General features: G+C 25.9%; 3 protein-coding genes across 4 annotated transcripts; all 3 read right to left on the bottom strand.

The window, feature by feature from the left end:
* Positions 1 to 680: 680 nt before the first annotated feature.
* Positions 681 to 2,717, bottom strand: LOC126896031 (cap-specific mRNA (nucleoside-2'-O-)-methyltransferase 2-like). Its single transcript, XM_050668458.1, has one exon. The coding sequence runs from the start codon at positions 2,715 to 2,717 to the stop codon at positions 681 to 683; it is 2,037 nt and encodes a 678-aa protein (XP_050524415.1).
* Positions 2,718 to 3,944: 1,227 nt separating this feature from the next.
* Positions 3,945 to 12,341, bottom strand: LOC126910586 (uncharacterized). Of its 2 annotated transcripts, XR_007701201.1 has the most exons (4): positions 12,265 to 12,341; positions 12,145 to 12,199; positions 4,556 to 5,812; positions 3,945 to 4,405 (listed from the first exon to the last, which is right to left on the bottom strand). XR_007701201.1 is itself a non-coding variant. In XM_050663748.1 (3 exons), exons 1-3 carry the CDS (start codon positions 12,268 to 12,270, stop codon positions 4,920 to 4,922), a joined length of 954 nt encoding a protein of 317 aa, XP_050519705.1. In that variant the 5' UTR covers positions 12,271 to 12,341; the 3' UTR covers positions 4,490 to 4,919. The 2 variants fall into 2 exon arrangements, 1 of the variants encoding a protein (XP_050519705.1); XM_050663748.1 differs by lacking the exon at positions 3,945 to 4,405 and having other exon boundaries at positions 4,490 to 5,812.
* LOC126896022 (uncharacterized) lies at positions 4,071 to 4,816 on the bottom strand. The gene is made up of 2 exons (XM_050668446.1): positions 4,796 to 4,816; positions 4,071 to 4,715 (listed from the first exon to the last, which is right to left on the bottom strand). The coding sequence occupies exons 1-2, from the start codon at positions 4,814 to 4,816 to the stop codon at positions 4,071 to 4,073; spliced, it is 666 nt and encodes a 221-aa protein (XP_050524403.1).
* Positions 12,342 to 23,416: the final 11,075 nt, after the last annotated feature.

Raw genomic sequence — 23,416 nt, 5'->3', positions numbered from 1 at the left:
TCAAATAATAATTTATAATTAGAAAGCACAAATTGTCACTGTTAAAGTAAGGATAAATAAAAATAACAACTTGAACACATGAATTACAAAAAATATCTTTATTATATTTGCTAAAATTCTATTAGGATTTTACAGTAAAAATATACAATGTTAATGTTATGTTCAAATTAAAACATTAATACTTTTATCATAAAGTATACAACTAAAAAAAAATGTTTAACTAATTTAAATGAAATAATGTTAAAAAAATATTGAAATAATTGTAAATTATATATTCAAAAATAATTTTTTATAAATTAACGAAAAAATCTGCAAATTAGCTCACTAAATGAGCAAAAAAAAAACAAAAATTGAAAAGTAAAAAATAAAAAAAAGATCTAAGTACAAAACACATCAAATGTATTAAAAAGTTATTAATTCACTTAATACAAAATCAAATTATGATGTGTATAATTTTCTCTTAACAAAATGAAGACATCCGACAGTATGTACGATAATAGATTGCAATGCAATAATAAATTACAATGTGTATAGTGACTGCGGCAAGCATAAGAATTATAAGGTAATTTACAGACATATGACAAAATACAAATGAAGTCACAATCAGTATAAAAGTCACTATTGGTGTTGAGATTATAATTGTAATAGCATATCATAAGTGTTAAGTATAAAGAAAACATCTATGGTCGAAGAAAGTCTAATAGAATTGGTTTGACTTCATATAAAAGACATAAGTTATTAAGTTCAACTATTTCATGATAAGATTTTTGTTCTATGAGATGTTGTATTGGAAGCAGTGAAATTAAGGCTTTGTCAGAATCTGTGTAATCATCAGAGGTGGGCAAAATATTGTCTAAGACTTTGTATAAAATATCAAGCCACCTATTGTTTCTCTGAAGACCAAAAAATGCAAAAGCGTGTCCGCAGTTACAATCAGGTTTCAAGATTGCATACGACTCAAACATACCAGACATTGCAAAAAGACATCCGATGGCTATTTGAGTGTACAGTGGATATCCAATTAGTAGCATATCGTTCGTAGTGTGCTTCAATGAATCTAAGATAGCATGCAAACAATTGTATTGTAACTTGACATTGTTTATACGATTTTCCAAATAAATATCTGTCAAATCACAAACTGTTGTATCTGATCTACAGTTCTTCAGTTGAGATTTAAAATACGAGCATCGAGTTTTTTTATCACTAGTTCTTTCAACGTAAGGAAATTTATCTATTATCTTATTTCTACAATCAAGTAAAGATCCATCGCAAAATTTTGATCCTCGTACTTTCGTTACCGGTTTTCCCATACAAAATTTTACCTGTGACACATCGATGTTAGATTTTTTACATCGTACAGATAAATTTTTATTCCATATATTATTTTCTAAATTGCAAAATTTTGTCATGTCCTTGTACAATATTTCAGCTTCTTCTCGAAGGCTTAAGTCATGACGGCTCATTTTTTCCGCGTACGAGACGTCAAATGTCTTCTTTTTATAATTTTTGGATACGTTCTTTGACATAAGAGTTTGGTCTTCACGAATCGGTTTTAAATTGTACCTTTTGATAAACTCTTTGCATACATAACTTTGAATATCCTTCATTTCATTATAATACTCGGCCTTTAGAAACCACGACCTAATGTTTCTCTCGATAGTTCTTATTTGTAAGTTGGAAAAATAACTTGAACACTTGAATATTTTGTTAATAAAAGTTCTGGGTATTTGTCTAAGAGGAAACATTGCATTTTCGTGATTTTCACTTTCAAAGAACGACTGAATGAAAGGCTCTGCAAATTTTCTACCTTTGTAATCTTTGCATATGATATATATTTCTGAATTCCCGGACTTACTGGTTGCTGGTTTCTGAATTTCGATAGATTCAAATAGACAACAAAGCAAATATATTCTACAAATTGTGTTACATTCGAATATCGTAAACGTTTTTAATACAAATGATCCCCTGTCTTTTAATATGTTCAAACCTACCATTACCTCGTAATTATGTAAACGCATGACAGTACATTCTTGTTCTCCTGGATCATTTTGACAATCTATACTTCCATCGGCCGTTACCAAACTTACGCCGTCTACAAATCTTTTAGAAACCGTCTCCAATAAATGTTCGTGATACTTCGGTTGAAATATGTCACCAGTATAGTCCGGGCCGAATTCCCATTTGTCTAATGTGTTCAATATTAAGCGGTCGTCAGTAATAATATCAGGTTGACCATTGGATTCATGGTACGGGTTAAGTGTCATGGCCAACCAGTCGAAATTTAAGTTACGATGATTTAGTGATATGTAATGATTCAGTGCAGAAATAAATGCTCCGGGAGCTTCACAGAGATGTACAGAGTTGAAATTAGCTTTGGATGTACGTTCTTGAGTAAGCAAAGAAGAATTGCCTAAGATCTCATAGAACTTACACCAAGCTTGAGTCAAAAAATCAGGACGTATATTTTTCTTAAGATGACTAATGACTAATCCAGCAGGATTCATTTTGGTCGTATGTGCATGCCATGTTTCGCTGTTGAAGTTGTCCAGTTTGTTCTTAACGAAATTCAGCTCTGATTTCAGTTCTTGAAACTTGTGTAATTGCCAAGAAGGCTTTGTAAACATACTACTCGAGCGCGGCATTCGCCAATTTGTACTAAGTACAAACTTTTTAGAGAACGCTATAGCTTTTTCGTTATGTTCGGTTTGAGGTGTCATTGTGTGAAAAAATACTTAAACTTTCTTCGTTCACGTCAAATCGCCTCCTGAGGAGAAAACTATTTATTTTATCTAAGCATATAAAATTTTGTTTCCTAGAAACGGATTTCTGTATGTTTATTTATGAATAAAAAAACTTTTGGCCTAATCTAAAATTAAATAATTATTCCACGATAAAATTTTATACTTTTAAATAAAATAATTATACTAATGTAAGTAATCAACTTTCAGAGTAATAAAAAAAGAATATACTTATCAATTTTGGAGAAAAAAAATATTATTTTTTTTTTGGTTACAAAAAATATTACAAAATACTTAAACAATGTAACATTTGATAAAAAACCTTATTTTTAAGCCAACGTTTTTTAAATTAATATTTTACATAGTTTAAATAAAAAATTTTTTTTCCCATAATCAGGAGACTAATCTGCAACTTTTTATTCCATTAGAATTTAATTATTAACATTTTCAATATTTAGTTCCAGCTAATGACCACGAAGGGACTTATTTACTAGCTTAATTTAATTATAACACAAAAATTGAACAACATAAGTTTTATTATTCAAATTATTTGTGAAAATATTAAATTAACTTCGATGCTCAGTTTTTTTATTTTATTTTATAAATCCTACTTTATTTTAATTTTTTGCTAAGTATGTTGGCAATCCTCGTTTTTATTTTTTTAAGGTTTCGTGTGAGGAATCTTGTTTTATACTATTATTCGTTGTGTCCAGTAACTAAATTTTAACGTGTACCCTTACTTTCAAAAAAGATAAATAAAGTAAACATTTCTTTTTATGAGTTTCGATTAAGAACTGGTTGTAAAAAGTTTCTAGTTAAAAAAATGAGCTACATTCTTTTATCTCTTTATTATTTTATTAAGGTAGCTATAATATGTATCAATTTAAGCAATACTTTTTTGATTATTTAATTAAACACTGGAACTTAAGTTTTTGAAATGACTTCTCTGTCAAAAAAGTATCTTAAAATTAATAAAATATCACATTTTATTATATTGTTATATTTCTATAATATATTTATCAATAATAACAATTTTAAATAACGTAAATAATTATTTATTTATTTATAATTGATTTTTAGAACCTTCAAAAGGTGATCTTGTTTATTAATATATAAATGATAACATCATATTATATGCTAATATTATAAGTGATAAAGTAATATTACAAAGTTTCTTGAAACAGGGCGTTACCAACAGAAAAAAAATGTTAATAAAATATATATGATTTTTTTTATATTATGAAGTTAAATATTATTTAAACAAGTAAAATGTCAAAAATACGCCTAAGAAATATTTTAATGAATATAGAAATAAAAAATTTGAACAGAAAACTAATATCTATATTTAGTACAATATTTGATTATATCAGGGTAAACATTTTGAGTACTTTTAAAAACAATATATTTATCTAATGGTTGTGCAAAATTATTATTAAATTCAATTTCTCCATAATTGTAATGAAAGTAACTGACTGGTTTATTTAAATCAGCAATTCTTGTTATGTCTACGTCGCTTACACAACCATTTTTATAGGCATATTTTAGGCAGTCTAAATGTCCATTTTCAGCAGCCTCTCTCATCGTACCTTCATCCCAATTACATCCATTTTTATGGGCATATTTTAGGCAGTCTAAATGTCCATTTGCAGCAGCCTCTCTTGTCGTACCTTCATCCCATTTACACCCATGTTCATGGGCATATTTTAGGCAGTCTAAATGTCCATTTGCAGCAGCTCTAGTTGTANAATTACATCCATTTTTATGGGCATACTTTAGGCAGTCTAAATGTCCATTTGCAGCAGCCTCTCTTGTCGTACCTTCATCCCATTTACACCCATGTTCATGGGCATATTTTAGGCAGTCTAAATGTCCATTTGCAGCAGCTCTAGTTGTACCCTCATCCCAATTACTTTTCTTTTCGTGGACATACTTTAAACAGTCGATACTACCACTTGCAGCAGCAGCTCTAGTTGTACCCTCATCTCAATTACATTTCTTTTCGTTGACATACTTTAAACAGTCGATATTACCACTTGATGCAGCTGCTATAGTTAAACCCTTAATACATCCACATCCATTTTCGTAAACATATATTAAACAGTCTAAACAGCCGCTTGATGCAGCAGCTATAGTTATGCTTTCATCAAATTCAAATCCTTTTTCATGAGCGTATTTTAAACATTATATATGCCCATTTTCAGCAGCGACTCTAATTGTACTTTCATCCCATTTGCATCCATTTTCATATGCATACATTAAACATTCTATATGCCCATTTTCAGCAGCAGCTCTAGTTGTTCTTTCGTCCCATTTACATTTATTTTCACGTGCATACATTAAACAATCTAAATGCCCATTATAAGCAGCTGCTGCCGTTACTGTTTCATCCCATTCGCAATGTTCTGTATGTGCATATTTTAAAGACTCTATACTACCACTTAAAGCAGCATTCATTGTTGTATATTTATCCCAGGGGAACTCTTTTTCGTGAACGAATCTTAAAATATTTATATTACCGCTAAAAGCAGCTGCTGCTGTTACCGTCTCATCCCACACACAACCACTTTTATAGGCATAAAGAAAGCAGTCTAAATGTCCCTGTCCAGCAGCAGCTCTAATTGTGTCTATACTTATTTTACCTCCATATTGGTTAGCATATTCTAAAAGTTCTTTATATCCATAATAAGCAGCTATTGCTGTGACAGCTCCATCTATTTCGCATCCATTAATATGTGCATATTTAAAACAATTTAGATACCCCTTTACAGCAGCAGCTCTAGTTGTGCTTTCGTTCCATTTACACCCATTTTCATGGGCATACTTTAAACAATCTAAATGCCCATAAAAAGCTGCTGCTGCCGTTACTGATTCATCCCATTCACATTTATTTTTATGAAGGTATATTAAGCAATCTAAATGTCCATTCTCTGCCGCCATTTGAATCGTATCTTCGTCCCATTCGCATTTATTCTTGACAGCTAATTTTAATGTTTCAATGTCACCATATTTAGCAGCTTTTGACGTTGTGCCTTTTTGACATAGTTTTTCGTTGTCCGAGTATTTGGTTTTAATTGCTACATTATCACAATTATTAATTAATTTTAACAATATCAGAATTTGATTTAGACTACTAAAAAAGTTCTAATTAAATAGAAATAGTTCAACTAAAATTTTCATTTTTTCAAATTCATGGTTAATAAAAATTATAACCTTATGAGAAACTAAAATTCTATTTTTAGCTTCGATGCGAATTTGAGAAGGTATTAATTTTACCATGATGTGTTTATTATTATTTTTTTTTTTATGTCTGTTGCCATTTTTTCTCATCTCTCACTGGACCGATTTCTTTCAACAATACGTCAAAAGATCATAAATCGTATCTAGTTAAAGACATTACCCTTACAAATTAAAAAATTTTTCTTCGTTCCCCACAAATGAGGGAAATCTTCCAAAAAATTACAATTTTTAAAATCGATAAATTTTGTCATTTTTTTCTTAAACATTTCATAACTTTTTCAAAAATCAACATAATTTATTTTTATTTTAAAACCTTAGACATTTCTCTTTCATTTGATATCATTTTTATGAAAATCGAACACGTATTTAACTCATAGGGGGGGATTTAAAAATGCAACTTTTTTACAAAAATTTACTTAACTTAACTTTTGAAAATGTTACAGAAATATTCACAGTTTTATTTAATCTTAAATTAAAGCTTATATAATATACTTCACTATGTTAAAAAAAAATTTCGAAATATAAATTTTATTTTTAGTAAAAATTGTTACTGTATTCAAAAATATGCTTTTTTGTGTAAAAATTCTAGGTTTTGTATTTTATTTTATTTTAAAATATCTAAAATTTAAATGAGTTTAATTTCTTATGTCTTATGAACTTTTTTCTATGTCAATTAAATCATATAATATTTATGAAAGTTAGTGTATTCCCCTTATAAGATATTTTAAATATCTTAATACAAATCCCAAAATTTTAACACAAAAATAGCATATTATTGAATACAGTAGCCATTTTCATCAAGAAGAAAATGTATATTTAGATTTTTTTTTTTTTCATAGTAAAGTATATAATATAAGTTTTAATGTAAGATTAAATAAAACTGTGAATATTTCCGGAACATTTTCAAAAGTTATTTTTTGTAAAAAAGTTGCTATTTTAAATTCTTCCTATGAGTAGAATAAGTGTTAGATTTTCAAAAAAAATGACATCAAATGAAAGGAAATTATCTAAGGTTTCAATATAAAAATAAATTTTGTTGATTTGTTGATTTTTGAAAAAGTTATGGAAGGTTTAAGAAAAAAAAAATAAAAAATTAGCAATTTTAAAAATTGTAATTTTTTTGGAGATTTCTCCCATTTGCGGGGAACGAGGGAAAATTTATCAATTTTTAAGGGTAATGTCTTTAACTAGATACGATTTTTGATCTTTTGACGTATTGTTAAAAGAAATCGGTTCGGTGAGAGCTGAGAAAAAGTAGTGACAAACACAAAAGAATAAAAAAATAAACACATCATGGTAAAATTAATACGTTCTAAGCTTCGCATCGAAGCTAATATTCTAAATTTTTTGTGAACATGTTATATAAATTATTTCTAAAAATAAGTGATTGTTAGTTTCTGCTGAATTAATAATGGATTTTTACATTTAAAATCAAGTTTTATAATACGCTCAATTGAGTAAATTTTTTAACAACTTTGTTTTGATTGATTCTTTTAGTTTAAATAAATCATTAAAATTAATTAACTTCTGAATATTTCAAATATAGAATCTTTTTAAACACCAAAAGTTACTAGGAAATGATTAATATTATTTCTATTTCAGTTATCTATTACGATAAAAATTTAAAAAAATATTGAGCTTTTCTGATAAATTTAATATAAATATAAATTATAAAATTTCCTGACTGCATATTAAACTTAACAATACAATTTTTTTAATTCTCATAAAATTTTCTATTTAATGATGTCAATTTCAAACTTGCCAATTGAGCTAAAAGTTATTGTAATAAATAAATTTTTTTTTTATTATACACTTTCACAAAAATCAACTTTTAAGGATTAACAAAATAGGTTAAATATGTCATTTAATTTTTTTTTATCATATTAATAATCAAAATTAGTATTAATTTATAACAATTTTTTTTATTCGTAATTATTTTTTTTTTATATGTAAATACGTATTTTTCAATAATAAGTATTAATATTAAAACTTAGAAGTGATAGAAAAAGTTTAATTGCATATATGAAAACATCAATATAAGTTGATTTAGAAAAGTACATTTTTGTTTCTGATGAAAATTCCTTTTGTCCAGTGTATAAAACTAATAACTTTATTATAAGTAACAAATATTTCTTATTAAAAAGTATTGCGTCAAGCTCTTTAAATTTTTATACGCGTTAAAAGTAAAGAAATATACTACTACTTTATTATTTTTATAATATCTCCGTAAAAATTACAATATTAAATTATTGAATATTGACACGACTTACGTCGCAAAAATGTGGTCGAGACTGGTTTGAGGGTAAAGACCCGTGGGCCGTTTATTAAATGAGCGACAACAGATTATGTTAACAAAAATAGAACAAACCGAAAAGATAAACACAGTAATGATAATCTTCGCATAATGTCGCGGCACTTTCGATGGCGTCGACCACGCGATGTCCGGCGTAATCCTTGGACGGCAAAATGGGTAGCAGCGTTGTAGGCGACGGTTCGCGGGTGCGGTTCGGTTGGTCGGCGTTGTCGCTTTCACAACGGGAGAACGACTGTCGCACCATTTGCGGCGGGTCGTCGTCGGCCGTGCGGCATTTTTCCGGACTTTGCGCCATAGCGTATAACACGCGGTGTTGGTCAGTCAAATACTCATAGTAGGGCGACGGCTGATAAAGGTGGCACGAGTCGCGTGGCATCGTGTATAACGAAGCGACGCGGGCCGTGTCAATATCAAATTATTGAATATTAATTATTATTGAATAGTGCTTGATGCGCACTGTCTCGGATTCGAAACTCGATCACGGGCGTCTTCATTTGCCAAACAAGATATCAGTTTGGTAATTGGAGTCACCGTTCCACTCTCCGGCGACAGACTAACCACCCGTTCCAGAGTATAAATGGTTAAGAAAACCTCCTCCTAAGGAGAGGTCGCTATGGCCCTTAATGTACTAATAAAAGCAATAAAGAAAAAAATATATATATATATATTCCTATAAAAAAAAGGCAATATTCTAGAAAATATGATAAAATGTATAGCATTATATTACATTTATGCAATTCAAAAATTTAATAACATATCTCAAAGTTATTTACCCTAAGTATTTAGCTCTCATATACAAGTTTCTTAAATTAATATAAATTTGTTGAATTGGAATTTAAATGTCAAATCATAATTCACCAGCTATGGTGGTACAATTCTAATTTATAATTAAATTTTCTACAATTATTAAAAATATCATTTACGTGGTAATTTCACAATTTCGAAATATTTGGGTATCAAATATATTAATGGCAAAATTGAAGAAATTATGCAGCAATAAATCTTGATTGATTATTTGTTTAAATTAATTTAATTCGAAATTCAACGATTGCAAATAATTAGGAATCTTTATAAGTTATATAAATTATTGTACAAATACAAAAATAATATTTATATAATAATATCTTTCGTCTTAAAAAAAAGAAACTAATATAATTTTTTAAAAATATTTTAAGATAATATGTTAAATTAACTGTTGTTAAAATTTAAAAAAAATGTTATTGCATTAAAACTCTGTTTGTAACTATTTTTAATTTGTTTTTAGATGAGACAATATATATTTATTGAAATAAAATTTTATTTGTGTAATATTGTTTTAAAATAATATGAATAAAAATGTATTCGGATATTTTTGAAATATTATTCAAATAAAAATATTTTTGAATAATTTTTAAATTAAATCTAAGGTTGGTATTGTATCTTATGTTACCTCTCATAATTGTTCATTTAAATCGATATTAATTACAATAAACTTTGAAAAATATTCGATGTGTGGTCGAACTGATAACTATGAAATAAGTATACAAAAAACCTTAAAATTTTTTTATAAATTTAGCTTCCATGAGAAGTTGAGAAGATATTAGTTTTACTATATGTTTTTTTTTTTTGTTTTGTGTCTGTTACCACTTTTTCTCAGCTCTCGTCGACCGATTTCTTTCAACAATATGTAAAATATCAAAAATTGTATTTAGTCGAAGAAATTACCCTCAAAAATTGAAAACATTTTCCTTGTACCCCGTTGTCGTAATATAATCATCATGATTATTTATACGAGACAACACTAAAATACCCTGTTCATGTACTCAACAATGCTATCTTTTCAGTATTTATTAATATATTCTTTTTCATTTCAAATAGTCACCACTTCTATCCATAGAAATGGTACATTTTAACTTGTTTCATTTTACATTATATTCTTACAAGGACATGATACCTTTCGAACAAAAAACTTAGATAAACATTTAAGAGAAATAGTCAAAAATCTCACACTATTTAACTACATTGTAGTGTATGTGGTTCGATCATAAATCAATTAATAATTACTTTAAAAATCCTTCCTCACCAAAATAAAATCTATACAGAATGGCCCACCACTCACTGACAACTTAAATAACATTTGATCCAGTTAATATTTTTAGTTAATTTTTTTTTTTAAATAATAGTTATACGTTAGGTCTATAGCTATATCTCAATAATTAATTTTTTTACATTTTATTAAAAATATTAATTATTTTAAAATTTTAAATAAAATGTAAAAAAAAAATCTAAGATAGCTATTTTGTAGAGTAGAATTTAAGAAAAATTTTAGTAAAAAAATATCTTATTAATATTCAGTAGTAAATATTCTGTAGCGTTTTGAAGTTTGTAAAAATTTGAATTTTCATGTACTATTTTACGGTTATAAACATTGAAATACGTATTGAGAAAAGGACAGAAGAAAACGCTATCTTTTCATGATTACTGTGTATACATATGATGATAGTGTGTATACATTACAAACNTATTATTTAAAAAAAAATCAGCTAAAAATATTAACTGGATCAAAAGTTATTTAAGTTGTCAGTGAGTGGTGGGCCACCCTGTATATTATTTTTGTCATCTTTGTTATTCTACTATTAATAGTTAAATGCATTGTATCAATTTTCGTCTTGCTTGTAAAAAACATGTTAATGTTTTATATGTAAATTTCAAAATAATTTATGTTCTATTCATCTGTATTGATCTCTGTGTTTTTCATGCTTACTATCAATAAACAATTATACTAAAAATTCGACAGTGACGATTTTTGGGGGTAAAAAAGATTATAAAAAGCCAGAGCAAACCCTTGCTCCTGGCTGTTCATTTCATGCTCCGTATTGGGCTGTTCATTTCGTGCTCTGTATTTGAGCTATTCTTTTCGTGCTCCGTATTTGGGCTATTCTTTTCGTGGTCCGCATTAAGTTATACGAACGTCTTAATCGTCATTGTCTAAATTTTATGTGTTAATTTGTGAACTAAAAATCTGAACTTGTGTATTTTATTTATCATCTTCACCGATATCAGCACTAAGGATAATTATAAGAACCAGATAATTTACCAGGTAAGATTTTTTTTACATCGTTATTTTATGACCCTCGAACTACACCCCGAATCAAAAGGTAACTCTCACTTACACATTTTTACACCAACAATAATAATCATTCTGACCCCTTTTTATTTTTTAGAATATTATTTAATATTTTTATTTTTGAGTTACAACACCGTAAATGAGGAAGATCCCCAAAAAATTACAAATTTAAAAATCGCACATTTTTTATTTTTTTTTTCAATTTTTTTTACTTAAAACTGCCAAACTATTTCAATAATGAATAAATCAATATAATTTTTTTTTAATCATTTTGCTGGTCCACAGTTTTCATAATAGACCAAAATATACTTCTAAACCAATTTGTATGGCAATTAAAAAATGCAATTAAATATTTTCTATCACCTTTTTTGAGATTAAAACTGTTTATAATTTTAATAGTAAAAATAATAATAGTTTCCATTTAACTTTTGTAACTTATCCCTAAATTGTACCGTATAGAATTTTCCTTATGATAAACTAGATATTTATAATGGTTTATAAAAATTTATTAAACTTGAATGTATACATTTTTATGGAAAAATCATTATTTAACGAAATATTTAGGGTAGTAAACTTAGTAAATCACATTGTATGTATGTATATATCTTTTTAAACTTATCGATTTTTAAAACTTAATCAAATTAACTTTTAAAAATGTTTCGGTAGTGCAGTATTAATTTAAAAAATACATGTATTTTTAAATATATTTGGTAAACTTAAGAGACATTAAAATGTAATATAAAATTTACCTTCATTAAATATCAAACAAGAATTTACCAAAAATAATAAAATTAATTGCCAATTCTAGAACAAAAAATAATGATTTTTTAGATTTTAATTGATTGCTTAAATATAATAGGTATACTCACCTTCATGTTTACTCTAATATATTCTGAATAACTTGGAATAACTTTTTATTAAATTGATGTATATATATATATATAGTCATCGAAAAAGTTTATTTAAATTTATATTATTATAATTTATTGCATTTATTTTTGAAATTTAAATAGTAAATTTAAGTAAATAATAATGAAAACCTTAAAAATAATAATAATTTTTAGTTAACGTATATTTGCATATGTAAAAAAAGCTGACAAAAATGGGAATAAACACATACGTGCTTGCCAAATTGTGTCTTAGTTTAGACTTTCTTGATTTTGAAAAAGATTATAGTTTAATTAAATTTGCAATTTACTATATATTCTGTTATAATAGTATGTGTGTGGTATTAATAATTGTATTGTGTTTTTTGTATTATAAAGTAGTATACTATTAATAATACTGACAAAAAAATGAAAAGGCATTTACCCGATTTTATAATAACGCCAATAATAATATAAGTTGTGTAACATTCGGCTATCTATAAAATTTTCGTTTTCGACTAGTATAAATTTTAATAAAACATAATATGTATTAATTTATATTATACAGGGTGGCCCACCACTCACTGACAACTTAAATAACTTTTGATCCAGTTAATATTTTTAGCTGATTTTTTTTTTAAAAATAGTTATACGATAGGTCTATAGCTATATCTCAATAATTAATTTTTTTACATTTTATTAAAAATATTAATTATTTTAAAATTTTAAATAAAAAGTAAAAAAAAAATCTAAGATAGCTATTTTGTAGAGTAGAATTTAAGAAAAATTTTAGTAAAAAAATATCTTATTAATATTCAGTAGTAAATATTCTGTAGCGTTTTGAAGTTTGTAAAAATTTGAATTTTCATGTACTATTTTACGGTTATAAACATTGAAATACGTATTGAGAAAAGGACAGAAGAAAACGCTATCTTTTCATGATTACTGTGTATACATATGATGATAGTGTGTATACATTACAAACTTGGCATAAATACCATGATAAGAAATTAGATAAGGCAATTATTACTTATCACTCTCATTCAAAAGTATATTGAAAAGATAGCGTTTTCTTCTGTCCTTTTCTCAATACGTATTTCAATGTTTAATACCGTAAAATAGTACATGAAAATTCAAATTTTCACAAACTTCAAAACGCTACAGAATATTTACTACTGAATATTAATAAGATATTTTTTTACTAAAATTTTTCTTAAATTCTACTCTACAAAATAGCTATCTTAGATTTTTTTTTTACATTTTATTTAAAATTTTAAAATAATTAATATTTTTAATAAAATGTAAAAAAATTAATTATTGAGATATAGCTATAGACCTAACGTATAACTATTATTTAAAAAAAAAAATTAACTAAAAATATTAACTGGATCAAATGTTATTTAAGTTGTCAGTGAGTGGTGGGCCACCCTGTATACTAAATAACATAACATTAACAATAACTACAGATAAATGGCGAACATAAAATAAACAACTAATAGTAGTAAATTTGAACAAATATCACAAATTGTTTTATTTGACAATTACAAATAGATAATTTACTTTGTCTCGGGATTTTATTTTTTTAAACATTTTCATGGTGTTTATAAAAAAGCAATAAGAGTTTGTTAAGTGGAATCGTTGAGATCTTATAATATTTTTTGCTTAAAGATACTTTATTTCACTCTTGCTTATCAATTTTTAAGTCTGTGACTGAAATTTGGATCCCCGGTTATATAATATAGAATTTGTTCAAAATATATTCTTTAAAATTTTCAGTTTAAAGTTGTCACTATAGAAAAAATCAATTAGATGCTCATAGCCAAATTTAATTTTTTTTTTTTTAGAATATAGAAGCTTATTTTGCAACATTGCGCGTATCTATTAAGTATTAAATGTATTTATTCCAAATTACTTTTGAAAATTGAGGTCCTTAGTTTTAATAGTAAAATGGTTAAAACATATCATATAGAATTCCACCGTCAAAAATTATTGTTGTAATAATTCAATAGATAGAATACTAAGCTCGTGAAATAAATTGAATAGTATAGATTTTTATACATTTCAATTTAAATGACACACGTTGAAATAATATATAGTGTGTTTATTTTGTATATTTATATTACCTCTAACTATTTTACATTTTATAGTTTAACTATTATTATTTTATTTTAATTTTATTCTAATATAGAACTATTTAAGTGTGTACTCGTATGTTAAGGGTCGCCATTCTTATAAGAAATAAAAATAATAATTTTTAAATCTTATTTGACATAAACAAACGAACATTAAACATACATACCATAAAACGCAAAAACACAAAAATAACAATTTAGAATATAATAAAAATGAATTGATTAATAAATAAATGAAAATTTTAAATGCTAAAATCATTAAGATAACTAGGCTTCCTAACATTGTCCTAAAGTCTACCTTGATTTTCTTTGGTATGGATACATCATTCATCACAGAATCTTCAGCAATTATTGTTACATCATATATTCTACTATCTTTTACTTTTTTTGCTCTACTGTCAAGTTTTTCATTTAATATCTTATAGAATTTGAGTTTTGATACAATAAATATTGCAACAACAGTAATCATCAAAAATGTTTGCTGCGAAGCATGAACTTATGTCAGAGATTAATCGGTCTGCAATCCCTACTGTTGCAAAAATTTGTATAACACATTTTATAACAGCTTGATTATCAGTAGTTTTTTTTGGAAAAAGTACGATATCTGCTTAAAAAGCTCTATCTGATAAGCCATCAAGGAACTTTCTAGGATGTATACTTAAAGAAATAAATAAAAAAATAAATACTTTTTGGGATGATAAGTGCCGTAGCTTATTCTAAGTCTCACTTATTTTATACATGTACATAATCATGAAAAATTAAAATTTTAAAGTGATATAACAAGTAAAATAATAAACTTAAATTAACAATTTAAACGCTATTATTTAAGAAAATATTAAATTAGTATTTACAGATTTGATAGAAATTCAAGTTACAAATAAATTCTCTAAATAAAGGTAGTGTTTTGACACAAAAAAAAAAAAAATGTACGAGATACATCCAGAAAGTAAGTTCCGTTGGGCAATAAAAACATGTAAATGTGTAAATTTTAATATAAATTTTATTTGAATATAAAATACAAGTACAACTTTATTTTTAAACATAGTTACCACCAATATTGAAGCACTTATCATATCGAGATACTAGTTTTTGTATCCCTTCATCATAGAAAGATGACGCCTGTGATTGTAACCATGTGCTATCAGCCTTTTTCACCTCATCATCTTCGTTGAAGTTCCTGGCCACCCATAAATAATTTCATGTGTAAAAAAAGATGAAAATCACTGGGTGCTAAATATGGACTGTAGGGCGGATGATTAAATTGTTCCCATGCAAAATCTACAAGAAGTTGTTTCGCCACATTTGCTGTGTGTGGGCGGGCATTGTCGTGGATGAAAGCAATGCCTCGGCTAAGCATGCCTCGTCGTCGCACCCATCTCCTCCTAACCATTGAATCACTCATAGCATTTTCTCCATAAACTTCACAAATTTGACGATGAATATCAACTGGTTTGATATTCTTTGCGTTTAAAAAACGAATCATCTGTGATTGTTACATCGTAACTCACATATGACAGAATTTTTTATTCGTTTATCCATTTTAAAACATTCGCCACGTAACGTACGTACACTAACTGGTCACGGAATGATTTTAAAATGTTCCAAATAAGTAAATGAAATAATCGGATATGACCGTAATTAAGATAATATCGCAAACGCGATAAAAAAGAAAACGGAACTTACTTTCTGGACGTACCTCGTATATTTCCTAAATTACTTATTAATATTGATTACATTAAACATGTATCATTTTAGATATTATTTGTAATAAATTAACAACTTTTGGTGTCATGCAAAGTGGTTTACCATGTTNTTTGTAATAAATTAACAACTTTTGGTGTCATGCAAAGTGGTTTACCATGTTATGACAAATTTCATAATTTTTGATGCAGCCAATATTTTTTGTTACTTTTTTTATAATTATTATATTATTTTTTTTTTTGTGATAAGTTAGGTCTATAAAAATGTTAAAATAAACAAGTTTTTTTTTATTAAAAAAAAATTAAGTTACAAAATATTTTGTAGAGTCAATTTTAAGGAAAATATTGGTAAAATATATTTCATTAACGTTCAGTATTAAATTATTTGAAGTATTTTAGGGTTTGTTAAAATTAGAATTTTCGTTTGTATTTTGAATGAAATATTTAATGAGAAAAAGTCAAAAAAAGAAAAATAAGTCGTTTTACACTAGATAATAGTTATAGTTATATACATTTTCCTATGAAAATTAACATAATTTTCAAGAAATTATGATAATAGTTTATGTTAAATAATTAAATAGAATCAGTGTGATTTTTAAAGTAAAATCTTAATATTATTATGTATTTAGATTTTACTTTTAAAAAATATTTTGTTTTTAATAATATTTCATTATATGTTAAATTTCCATACATTTTTCTGTCATGCGAATTTTCAACAAATAATGATTAAAATAACAAATTTTTTTTCTTAGGAATGAAAATAGTCTATTCAAATAAATATACGTGTTTTTTAATTAAACTATAAACTAAATTATATATATTATTAAAATAAAGTAATGCGTAATTTAAAATGTTTACTTTTGCTACTAACGCACAGTATAAAATATTAAATTTTCAATTTAAATAATTTATTTTGTTTTTTAACATCATAGAGGAGAAATCATGTTATGTATATTCTGTACATTTTTGTTTTTTTTAATGAAAAAAAACAAATGTGTGATATTAGCTAACGTTAAATTTACTAAAGTATAGAAACATATGTATTGATCACTAAATACTTAATAGAATTTTTTATTTTTTACATTGAAAACTTACAAATATTTACTATTGAATTTTTGCATTTGAAGGTATTTGAGCTATTATATTTATGCAATTGTTATTTAGCTGATATTTTTTTATGAATTTCATTAGATAGATTATTTATGATATAAGTTTGAGAAAAATTATTTTTAGCATAAAATAATTTTAAAAGTTTACTCCTGTTAGTCTACATTCATTTTTGAATAGAAAAAATGTAATACAAGAATAAAATAGTCTTCAGTATTAGGGTTAGACGGGGAAAGATGGCGAGGTTAAATAATATTTAGCTTCAAAAAGAGAACTTATTAGGGCAACGTGGTTCAAATTTATATGATGAATAGGCTGATTCAGATAAGGAAAATATCACCACGTTTTTTTTTATTATGCGTAGGTATATGGGCACCTCCATTATTTACAAATATGAAATTTTACTAGTTAAAGTTCTATAATCTGCATCTTCGGGATAGGGAATAGGGAAGTCAGAAAAAGATCGTCTGGCTTCTGAACCTTTTATGAGCATATAAATAACTAATATTGTCCTTTGATTTATATTAAAATTAAATATTCAAAGACNAGCGATATTTAATTTTTATAAGTAAAATTGCATACATTAAAATTCTTCATACCTAGACGATTACATGATGATACTACTCGTGTCTATAAAACTCAGTATATTATATCTATTAACTTCTAAAGTTTTAAGTCAATCTTTGAGACAAAATGAAAATGAGTCTCTGATTGTCAAATTCGAAGATGCTTCATCTAAAATCAACACCAAGAATTACGTGTTTCCTCCATCTCAACCAGCAGATTTATTTTATAAGAAGTCTGGCTTCTGAACCTTTTATGAGCATATAAATAACTAATATTGTCCTTTGATTTATATTAAAATTAAATATTCAAAGACCATTTGTTATTTTTTTTATGGATATCGGTCTTATCTTAGTATCCATTTGAGCGAGTTTTGTAAAAATAATGAAATCATACTCATTACTTTATACCCAAATTCGACACATGTTTTATAGTCTTTAGATGGAGCTGTATTTCATTCACTTATATTAAATTGGAAGCAAAGAGTCAAAGATTGGCGTTATGAATATGAGTGTGAAACTAATAAATTTGTTTTGACAAATGCACTTTTAAAAACTATGGACAATGTCTTACAACATTTTATCGGGCTTTAATATATTATATTATATTAGCATATGGCATCGGCATAGAAATAAAGAATAATAATATAACTATTTAACCAAAATTAAACATTCACATATAATAATGATTCTCAAAACATTTATTTAACACAAACACTGAAATTAGCTTCTGATGATATTATATATGTTATAGCGCCCTGGTGCTATAACATATGGTAAAGAAATATACTACTACTTTATTATTTTTATAATATCTTCGTAAAAATTACAATATTAAATTATTAAATATCAATTTCATACTACATTTAATTACTAAAATTGTTATTTATTCGTATATAATAATTATAAAACAAATAACTAATTGGGATAAAATTAAGGGAATAAGAGTTATTTTTGTTTTTGAAATAATCTACCAATTTCTTAAAATTAAACACTATCTACAGATTTGCATAGAAGTATTTTTTATGATAGTGATTTTAATCAATGTCAGATATCATCTATACTTGTACCAACTATGCCACGTCCTCACTATGCCGCGACCTGACTGTGCTGGGTTTTTTTTTTTAATTTTTAGTATGCAACATAAACTTTAATTTGACACATGTTTTAAGGACGCAGTATTTCAGGAACATTTTCAAAAATGAAGTTAAAAATGTTGTTTTTTTGAAATCCTCAACTTAGTAGGTAAAGGGTTAAATTTTCAAAAATATTTTATCAAATAAAAGGGAATTACTTAAGTATTAAATATAAAAAATAATTATTTTGATTCGTTCATTTTTCAATAAATTATGGAAATATTTAGAAAAAACAGTGAAAAAGTTGTTATTTTTAATCTCCTCTTGTAGACAGGTAAAGGGTCAGATTTATAAAAAAAATATACCAAATGATAGGTAAAGACATTATACATCTATAAAAAAAATTATATTGATTTAGTCATTTTTGAAATAGTTATGACAGTTTTAAGTAGAAAAATTTGAAAAAAAAAATAAAAAATTAGCGATTTTTAAATTTGTATTTTTTTTAGGAGATTTCCCCCATTTACGGGGAACAATAATATTTTTTCAATTTTTGATGGTAATGACTTCGACTAGATACGATTTGTGATCTTTTGGCGTATCATTGAAAGAAAACAGTTCGGTGACAGCTGAGAAAAAGTGGTAAAAGACAAAAAACAAAAAAAAACACATAGTAAAACTAATAACTTCTCAGGTTCGCATCGAAGCTAAAATTGGTAAATTATTCCAAAAGCTACATGATCTCCTATTTTCTTATTTATATCCTGACTACAAGTTTTATGATTTATAAGTGTAATATATGAATATATATTTTTATAGTATATAAATTTATAAAGAGAAATAGTTTTATTTAAAAAAAAAGTATGTCGAATAAGAGGTATTTTTCAAAAAATTATAGCATTATATAATTAAATATATAAAAAAAAATTTTTTTCAAAAAACTTAAATTTTTATTAATTTTGATGTTTACCATGAAAACAAACTAAAGTCTGAAATTTCTCTTTTCCTTAAGAAAGTAAATTACATCAGCTTTAATTTAAGTTATTTATAAAAGTGTCAGTATTTCTGGACCACTTTTAAGAGTTATGTTGAAAAAGTTGTCATTTTGAATCGCCTCAGTGGGCAGGTAAAGAGTCAGATGTATAAAAAATATATATCAAATAATAGGTAAAAACATCATGCATTAAAAAAAAATTATATTGATTTAGTCATTTTTGAAAAAGTTATGGCAATTTTAATTTAAAAAAATTGTAAAAAAGGCGAAAATTAGCGATTTTTAAATTCGTAATTTTTTTGGTATTTTCTTCATTTACGGACTACAAGGAAAATGTTTTCAATTTTTGAGGATAATATCTTCGACTAGTTACAATTTTTGATATTTTACTTATTGTTGAAAGAAATCGGTTCGGCGAGAGCTGAGAAAAAGTGGTAACAGACACAAAAAAAAAAACAAACACTATAGTAAAATTAATACCTTCTCAAATTCTTTGAAGCTAAAAATTGTCCCGACGACCTATCTTCTACGTGCAAATGGTTGCCGTAGTTAAAAAACATGCTATTTTTCTTTGTTTATATTAAAATACGTTATATGGGTTTGCCATTTAATGAGTCAGCCAAAAAATATAAAATTTACATGAACATAAATTAGATTAATTATAAATTTATACTTATTTTGATTATTTTGCCTCTTCAAAGTTAAAAAAAGCTTAATTGAAAACTTGAAAATTTGTATATAAAGTAGAACCTTTTTAACTTTACTTTGGAAAATGTTCCGGGAATACTGCGTCTTTTAAATATATGTTAAAATAATGTTTACTTTAAGTATTTTAGTTAAAAAAAATTTTTAACTCACGACCTATATGCAAATGGCAGTTGAAGTAGAACAAAAAAATTGGAGTCAATTTTGCATTTAGAATAATCCATCAGTTTATTAAAATCAAGCACTACCTACAGTTTTGCATAGAAGCGTTTTTTAAGATAGTAATTTTTATCACTGTCAGATATCATCTTTACTTTTCCCAACTATGCCACGACCTCACTGTGCTACTGTTTTTATCACGCCTTATTTGCCGTGTACCTAACAGCAATAATTGATAACGGTAATGAACTGATAAAAATAAAATTCAACGTTTGCTACGACCCCCACGCTACGTTATATTTTATATAATATTAAAATAGTAAGTATTATTATAATTTATATTTACTACTAATGTTGATTGTGATTCATAATCTATGAACAAATTAAAAAAAGAATAATTTATTTAAGTAGGTATATCTATTTTTACATGTCCTGATGAAATTTCAAAATGACCTACTTGAAATCTGGCATATCCAAAAAAATATCTAAATGATGCCCCTGTTTATGAAAGCTCCAAATCCAAATAGTGTAACTTTTGGTAAATAAAAAATAACTATTTTTCTTATACAAATTTACATGAAAAAAATGTTAAAAAATATTTTAAAGTCTTATGCGTTATACTTATTTAAATTTATGAATACTAATTTTTCATTCCAAATAAAATACTTATTGTTTAGCGAGAAACGATGTCTCTTTCAAGTATTATATTGAGTCACATAGAGAATTGAACTATTAATTTTCTCTTTTCATTGCAGTTTAAATGGCTGGTATTAAACAGTTTCGCCAATTTCTTAATTCTATTTTTAAATAAGGACTTCTTTCCACTGTGAATACTTCGTTCTTATAAGGGTTCCAGTTTAAATTACTTGTTTGAATTCGTCAAATAGTATTCGGCCCTTCTGAAAATTTTACGTATTACTAATGACTTTATTGTTAAGGAAAACCGGACTAATACTATTCCCGATAATAACATTACCATTCAATCCTTACTTTTTTCTCATAATTACGTTATATTTAATTGATTCGTCGGACGAGATTGTTAGCACGCACGTACTACGTGGTGGGGTAATTATCATTTCCAATTATGATTTTTGCACTTCGTTTGCTGGTAAAATGTTTATACGAAGATATAATATTACTTTATTAGTAAAAAGAAGAAATAAAATGATAACATTTTTTTTAAGCCTGATATTTAAATTGAACTCGTATCTGTGCCCATGTCGACTAAAAATTTAAAATCGTTATGTTATGATTACAATCAGCCGATGCATATTTTATGTGCTCTCTTTGCATATATGAAATTGTTCTTACGTTAGCGCTTACCAGTACACCTTCTAATTTGCTGTTTCTGTTATCACTCATTATTATTACTGCTACTTAACTGTCCATTTAAGTAGCGCTTTTTTCTTTCATTATATGCACAATGACGGCATCACGCGATTTTACTTACGAGAGTAATTGCAATATTTTAATTTCCCGCACTATTATTTTGATTATTACTGCATTTGATGGTTTATACAAATTTAGCCTATGCTGACTTGTGTGACATTCCACTTTAAAATGTCCATACTTTCAACACCTTCGTCATTGAATTTTACTTTTATTTTTTAAAAAGCCTCATTACTTTTGAAAAATGCACTTTTTTTCTCTAGTATCAGAAATATTGCCTCTTTTAACGTTTCGAAATTATTCTTTACCCATTCTGTATTTCCGATATAAAAATGCTAAGTGCCTATGACTAAATAATTTTCCCAATTATTTTAGTTTTCTCTGGTGATTTACCGATAATTAACGCAGAGATTAATTTTTATTAATAGGACTTTTCAACTCAAATCAGTGTTGCCTTGAACTTGTTTAGCGATCGAATTAAAAATCGTTCTCAGATGATTTTTTATTCACTCCATAAATTAATTTTCATGCCTCTTATACATTCATGCACTTTACCAGTAAGTCGTGCCAAAATGGAACCAAAAATAGTTGTTTTTGCGGCTTTATTACTATGGTTCATAAAAGAATCTATTTTATAGTTTATTTGAAATCTATCCTTAATATTTTATGGCATGTTTAGAAATATAATTTCTTTAACTAAGAATTCATTATAAATTATTAATAATTATATGTATTTTAACATGTATATAACACATTTATTAACAACTATTAATTATTGAGCGTATATCATTAAATAATGTACACTAGATTAATTTATGTACAAAAATTAATCTCATTTTTATTGACATTATCAAATTTTTACCTCACAAGACTGTATAGAAACAAATTCGCTTATATCGTATATTAGTATTTTACAAAAATTAAACCTTTATTTTTTTATTGTTGGAATTTATATAATAAATTATTTTTTAAAGTTATAACGAACCTATGTATATGAGTAAATAAAATTACAATGTATTGTAATAAATACATATCTCATTTTTTCGCTAAAAAACTAATATTTTTTGGAAATATCATTTTCAATCAATTTTTTAATTACTGAGTACTAACTAATTTTACGCAATAAAGAAATAAATAAACGTGTAATAAAAATAAAAATTTATATAATTATGTATTAATATTTTTACTTTTAATAAAATATTATTTTTTTAATATTGAAGCACACATGAAATCAATTATGGAGTATATTTTAATGTTAAACATTAAACGTATTTTTATTGAAATATTTTTATAAATTGTACAAAATGATATTATGTACTTGAAAAACATG

Source organism: Daktulosphaira vitifoliae, unplaced genomic scaffold (genome assembly GCF_025091365.1).
Source record: "Daktulosphaira vitifoliae isolate Bord-2020 unplaced genomic scaffold, ASM2509136v1 Scaffold_1, whole genome shotgun sequence".
Lineage (NCBI taxonomy): Eukaryota > Metazoa > Arthropoda > Insecta > Hemiptera > Phylloxeridae > Daktulosphaira > Daktulosphaira vitifoliae.
Note: the sequence above shows the minus strand (reverse complement) of the source record. Positions and strands in the feature narration are given on the sequence as shown.

Excerpts from the sequence above, each read along its gene's own strand:
- LOC126896031 (XM_050668458.1), bottom strand. The coding sequence starts at position 2,717 with ATGACACCTCAAACCGAACATAACGAAAAAGCTATAGCGTTCTCTAAA.
- LOC126910586 (XM_050663748.1), bottom strand. Across the intron at positions 5,813-12,144 it reads TTGTTTGATATTTAATGAAG|CAATTAAAACCAAATACTCG; the intron begins GTAAATTTTATA and ends GTGATAATGTAG.